Source organism: Lytechinus pictus, unplaced genomic scaffold (genome assembly GCF_037042905.1).
Source record: "Lytechinus pictus isolate F3 Inbred unplaced genomic scaffold, Lp3.0 scaffold_61, whole genome shotgun sequence".
Lineage (NCBI taxonomy): Eukaryota > Metazoa > Echinodermata > Echinoidea > Temnopleuroida > Toxopneustidae > Lytechinus > Lytechinus pictus.
This window is the reverse complement of record NW_026974181.1, coordinates 17130-28802: the sequence shown is the minus strand read 5'-3', so window position 1 is coordinate 28802 and position 11673 is coordinate 17130. Positions and strand designations below refer to the sequence as shown.

The 11673-nt window shown below is 39.1% G+C and overlaps 1 protein-coding gene across 1 annotated transcript; it reads right to left on the bottom strand.

The window, feature by feature from the left end:
- Nucleotides 1-531: 531 nt before the first annotated feature.
- On the bottom strand, nt 532-10627 carry LOC129269310 (uncharacterized protein K02A2.6-like). Its single transcript, XM_064115459.1, has 4 exons — nt 6481-10627; nt 4256-4372; nt 2798-2922; nt 532-708 (listed from the first exon to the last, which is right to left on the bottom strand). Exons 1-4 carry the CDS (start codon nt 10625-10627, stop codon nt 532-534), a joined length of 4566 nt encoding a protein of 1521 aa, XP_063971529.1.
- Between the last annotated feature and the right edge of the window lie 1046 nt (nt 10628-11673).

Sequence of the window (11673 nt, the reverse complement as noted above, 5' to 3'; positions counted from 1 at the left end):
AAATGTATATAGATATATAATTTCACAGTACAGTTGATATTTTATAATGATTTATGTGCATTATTCATTATGTTTAAAAAATATTTGCTTATTATGTAATATTGAAAAAAAAATGTTATACTTGTATATTCTTTGTTTTTTGTTTAGAAATGTGGAAATAAAATAAAATAAATCAAATAAATTAGCACTTCATTTTTTACAGTGGATAGGAAGGACAAAATATTTTAATAATTACTACCAAGCTTTTTAAAGTGAGAGTGACTTTGACCTATACCCAAAGTGATATTTCCGGCAAATTATTTTATTATTATTATTTTAAACAAGTCCACACCAAGTTACAAATAATGCCTATAGCATTTCCATTTATTTGAAAGCAAGAAAATAGAGCTTGCATATTAAATGCCTCACAGACATAGGTGCCGCGGCCGGGGATCGAATCCCGGACTTTTTACGTACTGTATAGTGATGCAGGCGCCTTAGACCACTCGGCCACGGCACCTCCACCAACTCGACCACGGCACCTCCACCTCATTATTGAATACCTTCATCGATAGCTTGCTTCACTGCATCTGCTTCGTATAACATACCAGACCAAAGAGGTCCATAAGAATATTCCGCCGTAGATTCTGGTGTAGGATATTGAAACGTTTCGATGAGTTCTCCAGTGGTCCATATCAGCTCAGTGGGAGCCCAGAAATGACCCGGAATCTATGATGACGAAAAGAATGATGGATTTTGAATCAAATTATTACGAATAATCCTTTATATCGTTCAATTACTTATTGTTATCTTTCGTTATCTCTTTGATTATCTATAAAATACTCTTTTTCAATTTTCTTGAGAAAAAAATTCCCCTATAGACAGCCGGAGTCTAATTACCCAGTACAATTTTCTATTATTTACAATTATTTTCGTCTATTTTCACTAATTCCTTTAATCAGTTCAAAGAAATCTCTTTTTGAACATCATCATATCTTTCCTTCCTCGATACAAGATGCCTTTGCGTGCAAATTAAACCATGAAATCACGGCCCGGCCCCCCCCCCCCGCGCCTGAGAGGCACAATCCAAATTTGTAATGTATTTACTGATATAACACAGTAATGTGCCCCACCTATTGTTTGATAGCGAGGACCTTTTTTTCGTGCACGAAATGACCTTGAATATGGGTGAAAACTTTTTTCCTTGTCTAATTTTCCTCGGGAAAATGTACCCCCCCCCACGAAAATCTTGGATCCGCCCCTACATGAAACTGACGAATGAAAGTATAATGCTTCATTGAAAATGATTTTCTTGAATCATTTAAAGAAAACCATTATCGGGTAGAAAAATCTTTCACGGGTAACACCCCCCCCCCCTTCGAGGTTTTTTTTTTTCTCTCTCTCTCTCTTTCTCTCTTCCAAATCTCGTATTGTCATGGCTGAAGTGATGTTTGCAGAATGTATTCTCTTTAGCATTCCTTTATTCATCACTAGTGGTTAACCGACCTTTTGTATCACCGAACGCGCGCATTCGTTCTTCAGAATTCATACGCTGCCTTAAACTTTGCAAAGTCCTTATTAAAGCAAACTTAAATTCTTAATTTCTAAAGATACAAAGTTTGGTAGAAATAGTTGATCCCACAGAAGAGTACGTGTTCTGTAATACGGTATTATACGTAGCCATGCAGAACATTATGATGTGAGAAGAGGGGTCATCAAAGACAACTAATCTCAACAAAACTTTTACATCTTTTTTCTTGTAGGCATCTGTATATGAACGTTTGATGAAATTTTGATGAATTTTGAGAAACAATTTTTTTTGGTATGATTGGATTATGAAAATGTTCCATAATATTAATCCACTTCTTTGTTATTTTCTTCCCAATCATTTTCACTCGGTTTAATCAATCTACAACATTGTATAAGCATACTGTTTCTCTTCGTGTCTGATTTAAGCATTGTTCAGATTTTGGTTTATTGTTTTGTGTACTGTATGTTTCTTTATGCATTGGAATATATTGTACTGTATTTTGTAATACCATCTTTACTCTGTATTGTTCTTTTTATGAAGTGTGGAAATAAATGAATCAATCAATCAATCAATGTCCATTGTTGATGATCATTGTTATATATTTTGATCATTCATGTTCGCGAATTCGGAACGATCATGATTACATCTTCCGAGTGACAATATAGGCATATCGTCAAATCGGATTTGACGATTTCAAGTTATAGTACTAACGATTGTGAAGGCAGCAACACTTATATAGGGGCACATGAGAGTAATTCATCTGCGCGCAAAGCATGTCGGACAGTCGTAAGTAAAGATCACATGACTATATTGATTAAAATAATTCATTGAAAATAGATCAAATGTTTGTGTATCAAAAGAAAAACGATAAAGATAATGCTATGTTCATACTCTTTCATAATTAAGGCGTTTGGAGAGGCTAGACTGCATTTTTGTATTTCATTTTAATTATTATTACCCACAATGCAGTTCTGGTTTTTCTGGCAATGAACTGGCCGAAATTATGGTTAGTCTTATTTCAGGCCATTTAACTTTTGATTGAGCTGGGCAAGTATACCATTTAACTTTTGATTGAGCTGGGCAAGTACCTGATTAACATATCAAATCTTAATGTACTGTCAATTGTGACTAATGTCAGTGAATTAAAGCAAAATCTATCGAGCTTGATTTTTATGTTTTTTTTTAATGAGCTATGATATAACACGTGAGTGAATGGGGGTCTGTATTGTGAGCCCTTAGCAGTATTGCTGTGTGATGCTGTCCTCTATGTTCGTTGGTTAGTAATACCTTGAGATGTCCTTTCGTGCCGCTGATAAAGACTTCATTTGGATAGTCTGCTGTGATTGTACATGAAAGCGTTGCCATAGTGTTGTTACGAAACGTCATCACAGTTGTGTACATCTCATCTACTCCTAAAGGGGAAAATGAATAACGATCATTAAAGGAGAATTAAACATTTGGAACAAGTTGTGAAAGTAGCAAAATCAAAGAATAAGATCAATGAAGGTTGAGTAAAATTAGACCAGCAATAAGTAAATAAATGAGCTTTTTTTAATGCTGAGAACACAAAAACAATAATATTGAGATCCTCACATTGGTAATGAAAATGTGCAATGTCATACAATCCCTACACCTAAACATCACCTTTTGTTCATGCTAACGATAGAACAATTATTTCTGTCATGAAAACTATATTTCACGTCCTCTCATAAAAATTGAAAACCTGATCTTGCAATAACGCTGAAATATGCACGTAATGTGGAACTTGTGTGTATAATATCACATATATTTTCTAATTGCTAGAGGGATGACCTACATAGCAGTAAAGACATAAGCACCAAAATTTTCATACCTTTCTTATTAATATACCTTTCTTATTGAACATTCTATATTATTTTGAATAATACTTCAATTGTATTTGTTTATTTTGTTTAACGGAAATAGATAAATTTAAATCTTAATCTATTCTTTTTTTTCCTATCAAACTTTATTGATCCGTTTCTTCTTGATTTTATAATCACTTAGTTTTAAGAGTTTCGTTATCCTTTATTGTTGAAATTTTTTGTATTAGTGTATACTTTGTTTATTGTTATGTCGTGTCCGGGGACTAGCCTTGATAGGCCTTCGGCCTTTGCTGGTCCCCTGCATCCAGTATTTGTATGTTGTGCTTTCAATTGTTGTAATTGTTATCTCTAAAATTGTATTTTGCTTTTTTATCCCTTGCCTCTTTATAATATTTTGTAAATATTGTTTTATCCTGTTAAATGTATGATTTTATCTTGGATGCAGATAAAAGGCCATGTCGGCCAATCAATCAAAGTAAATAAAATATCCATATGATTTATACAAAATCTACCCGATTTATCATCTGTTCATCAACATTTTAGATAAAAAGGTCTTCTGGTTCACTTTTTGTTCATTTATATATTTCTTTCTATCTAGCTTCCTAAAAAAGAATAACATATACATGTTTGAATTTAACAAATCGTACGAATCATTACCATTTCAGCGGTATTAACAAAATACTATACTGTTTTCCCATGGGGTCTTAATAACATTAATATGCTTATAAATATAGTATATGCATTATTATTGATATCCTCAAGTGAAATGCTTCAAAATAACATCTTCCAACATAGACTCTCTTTATAAGTTATATTAAAGTAGTATGAGTCTAAGTTGGAAGACCTCATCCACTCATACACGTCCCTTATCTTTCGAAGAACAATGGATTTATATGTTTACCGTCATCATTGAGGACCCCTCTTGTTATAGATGATATCGGTGCAACTCCAGTGAAGATCAGTGTGGTCATATAGACCATGTACATACCCATGTCATAGAGGGCTTCACCACCATAATCTGACGAAAACGTGGAAGAGAAAAATCAACAAGGCTGACGGTCAGATGAATTAGAATTATATATAGGAGCCCACCACTCCCGAGAGGAATTAGAATTATATAGGGAGCCCCCTTGAGGAATTAGAATTATATAGGGAGCCCCCCGAGGAATTCGAATTGTATAGGGAGCCCCCTCCCCCGAGAAATTGAATTATATAGGGAGCCCACCACCCCCGAGAGGAATTAGAATTATATAGGGAGCCCCCCCCCCCCGAGAAATTAGAATTATATAGCCCCCCACCCCCGGAGAATTAGAATTATAAAGGCCCACCCCCGAGGAATTCAAATTGTATAGGGAGCCCCCTCGCCCAAGAAATTAGAATTATATAGGGAGCCCCCCCCCCCCCGAGGAATTAGAATTATATAGCCCCCTCCCCGAGAATAAGAGAGCCCACCCCCCCCCCCCCGAGGAATTCGAATTGTATAGGGAGCCCCCTCGCCCAAGAAATTATAATTATATAGGGAGCCCCCCCCCCCGAGAAATTAGAATTATATAGCCCCCCTCCCCGAGAATAAGAATTATAAGAGCCCACCCCCCCCCGAGGAATTCGAATTGTACAGGGAGCCCCCTCCCCAAAGAAATTATAATTATGTAGGGAGCCCCCCCCCCCGAGAATTAGAATTATAAGAGCCCACCCCCCCCCCCCGAGGAATTCGAATTGTATAGGGAGCCCCCTCCCCCAAGAAATTAGAATTATGTAGGGAGCCCCCCCCCCCGAGAATTAGAATTATAAGAGCCCACCCCCCCCCCCCCGAGGAATTTGAATGATATGAGCCCACTGACCCCCAAGAGGAATTAGCATTATATAGATAATATATATAAAAATATAATATATATGTTTATGTATTTGTATAGGTATGTGTGTATTATTGTTATGTTCTTGTGTTGTGGTTCTTAAAGGGATACATAATAATGAGATAATAGCACAGCGATGTAGAGTAGTGTCTGCCATTTAATGTTACGCCATCTTGCTCTCTCTCGCGCATGCGTACAAGGCTGCTCATGAAGATTGCGTCATTAGTCTTCAGTTCATACATCACATTCCTCCCCTTTTAATTGGGAGCATATCCTGCTTCATTTCAACTGGCTAATGTAATACATTCACTACCCATGTATAACAATAGATACAACAAGTAACACTGTATAACTTGTAACCAGATAACAGTAATACTAAACTAGGCATGCTAGGCTAAACTTCGCCATAATACTTTGCTTATACTCAACAATTAACCATAATCAATTAAACATACATGGCTATTTCAAACTAACCTCTTTGAATATACTTCATCCTAAATCTCACTTTATAAAGAAATAGCTACAGGTGGCATTTTACTTCATTGGGTTATCTGTTAATTGTTCACTAGCATAAACTGTGTGACTCTTATCACATGAATCAGGATATAATAATAATGTAATCCTTAAGACTGTATCATATACTAAACCTTATCAATAAGTTTGCATAAATGTGTTTGCATCAATGAATAATATCTCGTGAATGACTCCAAATACAATTTTCACGACTCATATAACGGCTAAAATCTAAATCTCAGACTAGTTTACTATATGAATGCGAGTTATGTGCTTTTCATATTTCTCCAATAAACAAACTTTCAAGATTACAACACTTGTGATTGTCATTATTTTCCTCCATATCAAATTTAAAGGTAACACTTTTTCTCTACCTATAGAACTTCATTCTTCTCTCCACCCTCTATTTTTTTTTTTTTTTTTTTTATCATTCAACTATCAAATTGAATTACCAATTTATAACATACCTCTTTCCTTTTCTTTACAAATTAGTATCAATACCAACTAGAAGCCTTCTAACGTGGCTATAAGTGTTTCTCCTAACTGTATGTCCAACAACTATTTACAATCAGGTTAACAGCTTTTTTCCTTTTTTATTTATTTATTTTTTTTTTTTTTAGCTGCTATCGTGTATAGCTTTAATGATATACAATGAAATCTCTTAACTTTGAGGGTGTCTTTGACTTCCGGTTGGACATTCGTCTTTCTGACATAACTTTAGAATTTGGCATGTTTGGCATGACAGCTCCATCAGAATCACTTAGTGACTCTGTTTGGACCTGCTGTGACATGGCTGTAGTATCAGCGATACTCTGTTCAGTGTTTGAAATTAAGGATTCGCTAGTACTAGGTGCCATATTGGGATTTTCTGTTGTCTGGCTTGGATACTGCGTCTGTTGAATCAGAATCTCTGGTTGTAGATTGGTGTTCTGATCAGGCATTTCTTCCTTGTCATGATCATTTCCATGCGATATAGTGTAAAGTCTAATGTGATCTACATGGCGGCGTACCTCTCTACCATCCTGTAACTCTATCACGTACATGACTTCATTGAGTTTTTCGGTTACTATTCCTCTGAGCCAAGTTGGTCCGGCTGCAAAGTTCTTCACCAGAACAGTATCATTCAACTTGAACTGTCTCATCTTTGAGCGCTTGTCTGCCGCCTGTTTCATTGCAGATTGCTGCTTCTGAACCGACTTGTGCAGGTTCGGACGGACATGATCCATTCTACTTCTGATCCTCCTTTTGAACATTAGTTCACTTGGTGTTTTCATGGTAGTTCCTTGTGGAGTTATCCGATAGGTCATTAGGAATACTTGGATGCGCATCTCCAATGATGTTCCACTGGTTTTCTTAACTCCACTTTTCAAGGTTTGCACAGCCCTTTCCGCAAGGCCATTGCTGGAAGGGTGTTTTGGGGCTGTTTGCACATGTTCTACATTGTTGTTGAACAGGAAGTTCGAAAAGTCTTCAGAGACAAACTGGGTGCCGTTGTCACTTACGACTGTTTCTGGAATACCATACGTTGCAAAAAGGCGTCGCATGGCAGTGACTGTAGCAGCTGCAGTGGCGTGTGCTACTCTAATAGCTTCAATCCACTTGGTGTATGCGTCAACAACAATCAGCACGTTCTGGTTATCGATGTAGGCGTAATCGATGTGGATCCTACTCCAGGGACGTTCTGGGAACTCCCATGGGTGGATAGGGGCAGGTGGTGGGCTTCGCTGGTGCTCCTGACAAGTTGTACAGGTCTTCACCTTCTCTTCCAACATTTTGTCGATGCCTGGCCACCATACAAAGGATCGTGCAAGTGCTTTCATCTTGACTATGCCTGGATGAGTCCCATGAAGTTCATCAAGGATTCTTTGTCTCATCTGCTTGTTGTCTGGAATGACCACTCTATGCCCCCATAATATGATGTCATCCTCAATCGAGAGTTCCTCCTTCTTCTGCGCAAAGGCTTTGAGCTCTGGTGGAACGTTCTTGGGGTTTGGCCATCCATTCATCACATAGGCTGTTACTCTTGCGAGAACAGGATCCCTTTTGGTGATTCTTCTGACTTCATCGGCTTCAACTGGCCTTGTGTCAATATCCAGCATATTGATTTGAACTGGAGGCTGCTCATCCAGCTCTGCAAGACTCTGATGCGACCACACTGTTTGATCATCTGCCAAGGGTAGGCGTGATAGCGCGTCTGCATTCTGGTGCTGTTTACCTTCCTTGTATATGATGTCATATTCGTAGGCTGAGAGGATCATGTGCCACCTGGCTAACCTTGCAGAGGCCATGGGGCTTGCAGGTTTGGTGTCACCGAATATGCCTAACAGCGGCTTGTGGTCTGTGACGATTGTAAATCGTCTTCCGTACAGGTACTTGTGAAATTTCTTTACACCGAAAATGACAGAGAGTCCTTCTTTTTCATATTGGGCGTAATTTGCTTCACTTCTGGTGAGCGTGCGTGATGCAAAAGAAATGGGCTGCTCTAGACCGTCTGTTCCTACATGGCTGAGGACTACACCTAGACCATAGGGGCTTGCATCACATTGCAACAACAAAGGCTTACTGGGGTCATAGTGTGTCAACACTGTGTCACTCTGAACCAGTTCCTTTGACTTCTGGAAGGCTCTTTCTTGGTCTCCTCCCCACTTCAGGTTTGGATCTGCTTTGTTCCGGTCTCCCGGCTTCTTTGGAACTGAAGCATATTCTGCCTTCAACAGTGTTAATAGTGGGGCGATCTCTTTGGTCAAATTTGGTATAAACTTCCGATAGTAGCCCAGAAGTCCTAGGTATGCCTGCAGTTGACTCTGGTTCTGTGGTCTTGGAGTCTTCTTTATGGCTTCTATCTTGTCTGGGAGTGGGCTAACTCCATGTTGATCCAGCTTGTGGCCAAGGAACTCCACCGAGTCCATCATGAACTCACACTTTTCCCTTTTCAGTCGAAGTCCATTACTCTCTAAGCAATGCAGTACAGCTTGCAAGTTGGCAATGTGTTCTTCATCTGTCTTCCCGCTAACTATAATATCATCTAGGTACGGGCGACACATTGGTATGTCAGCTAAGAGTGACTCCATTGCTCTTTGGAAGAGCGCAGGGGCTGTGGCTATACCAAAGGGTAACCTAGTGTACTGAAAAAGTCCTCTGTGTGTATTTACTGTGGTGTACTTCCTTGCTTGTTCATCAAGTTCTATCTGGTGGTATGCATGTGAAAGGTCAAGCTTGCTGAACTGTTGACCTCCACCTAAGTCCTGGAGCATATCCTGGAGCGACGGAATTGGGTACCGTTCCACCCTTAGAACTTTATTTGCTGTCAACTTATAGTTGCCACAGATGCGGACTTTACCATTTGGTTTCTTCACCACTACGATAGGACATGCGTAATCAGCAAACTTCACCGGCTCAATCACGCCTTGGTCCTGTAGCTCATCAATGGCTTCGTCAATTTTCTGGCGCATTGCATATGGGACTGGTGCAGCTTTGTAGAACCTGGCTTTATCTCCATCATCTTGAGGATGCACCTTTGCCTGGTAGCCTTCAAGTTTACCAACTTTTGAACAGTCAAACACTTGCTTGTGCTTCACTAACATGTCTTGTAAGGTAGCTTGTATCTTATGCACGGTTTCTGGATTGTTGGAAACATGTGTTTGAAGGTTGAGGCGATTCTGTAGGAATCTGTAGATTCCTTCTGGTGCGGCTTGCATCCAGTCTCGGCCCAGTAACGCAACACCTTTCTCAACTACAAGAAGTGTCAACTTCTTTGGTGGTTGGCTGGCATCAAACTTGACTTCTACCATTGCCTCACCAATGATTGGTACTGATGACTCTGTGTATGTTTTCAAGGAAACATTTGTTTGCTTCACATCAGCTCGATGTCCCAGTTTATGGAAATCCTGCTGCGACATCATCGTCCAGGGGCTTCCTGTGTCTATTTCTAAGTTGACTTGGATCCCATTTAGGCTAAGGCTAGTCTGGAACGGTTCACTGTACTTTGCCATCTTGTTTACCATTCCACCCCTAAGGTGTCTGAGTTCTCCACTAGGCATGTTTTCTGTCAGTTCTGCACCTTCCTCACCATTCAAGTGGTTTGCAGATTTCTTTCTAGATCTGTATTGCTTGATCTTCTCACACTGGCTGCGGGTGTGACCCACTTGAGAACACTGATAGCATTTATCATCCTTAAATCTACATGCTGACTGGCCATGATCACCTGAACCACATCTCCAACATCTTGAGGCAGGTTTTTCCTGTTTCTTTTGGCTTGGCTTTTCCTGCACTTCCTGCTTCTGTCTTTGATGTGTATTTTTACGCGATGAGGACACAAATGGTTTACGCTGGCTTCTGCCCTGCATCTTCTGAACTGTAGGTGACTCGGTCCCTTTACTCAATACCTTGAGCTTTTCAACATCTCTGTCTGCTACCTCCATAGCTGTGGCGGTCTGAAGTGCATGTTGTAAGGTTAGGGATGACTCACTTAACAGCTTGCGTTGAATTGCGATATCCCGGCAACCCACTACTAAGCGGTCCCTAATCATGTTATCTAATTCTTTGAAATTACAGCCTTCGCTTAATTGGCGCAAATTTGCCACAAATTGCGGTATGGATTCATCTTGCTGTTGCACACAAGTGTAAAACCTATAGCGCTGAACAATTTCGGTAGGCTTTGGTACGAAGTGTGACGTAAGCGTGTTTTTGCATACTGTGTATGTTTGATCTATTGGTTTGCTCGGCTGCAAGAGAGCTCTGAGAATGTGATAGCTCTTGCTACCAAGATTGGTCAGAAATATCGCCCTTCTTTTCCCATCTTCTTGTATATTGTTAGCATCAAACCATGCTTCTAGAAGTTCAAGCCATTCGTCAAAACTGTACCCATCACTCAGTTTGGGCACACTACCTATATGTTGGCTCGCCATAATTTTGTTTCATATGTTGTACAAAATTCAGCTGTTAACTTGATTGTGACTACACAATAGGTAGCTGTAACACTAAGTATATCAAGACTTATTGATCATGAAATATGATTTTGATCTTGCAATTGCGCGTAAGCAAAGCTTATTTTTTTTTAGTACAAAATGCCTACAAAGCATTAATGTATACTTGAAACAAATGAGCTAGAACAACATAGATAGTCCAACGATTGACAATACTATCTCACTACACACAACTGGTATATGTGGGACTACTCCCGTGTCGTGGGGCTGCAGTTATTCAATTGAATAGCAAATATAGGCACTGGGTCCTGGTCCTAATTGCTAAGTCTTAGACTATAATCGATCAACACTTTGGGCCTAAGTTATAGTCCTACAACTGATTAGACCTAGTCCTGTTTTTTTTAAACCTGGACCTTCTTGTTGGTCCTAAATTTCATAGGCCTGGTCCTACTTGCATAGTCTTAGACCAGTTGACTGGACCAATTTGCTATTTGACTACGGCATAAACTCAGCTTAAGTTTATAGTTATTTACTGTAGCATCAGATCTCAATTCAGTCTTGGACTTGGTCCTGTTGGTTCTAGACCTAGATCTATAATTGCTATTTTAATGACCTAAATCTAAATACTACCTAATTGAACCAGTGTAACAACTCACCAGGGCATGTACGGTACTTTGTTACATTAGACCAGATCTATGTTTCGACTAATTCTTTAGTTTAGTCCAACACGTTGCAAATACAACTATAATGTATTTTGGACCTGGACTAATTTGTCTTAATCTTACCTTTAGTCTTAGATTAAGCTACAGTTCATAATGAATAAATGCTGTGTTTATTATTATTCATTATAAGTCCATCAAAAAGTCTTAAAGTCTTTGACGTTTTGTTTCTGTTTCATTCATTAATTATGCAGCTTGGCTTGAATTTGTATTGAGTCTTCTTGGCATGACAACTTTGTCCTGGCTTGCAGACTTAAAACTTGCTTGGCTGGACTTGACTAATGAATGCAACACTTTCTTCTGGGCTGA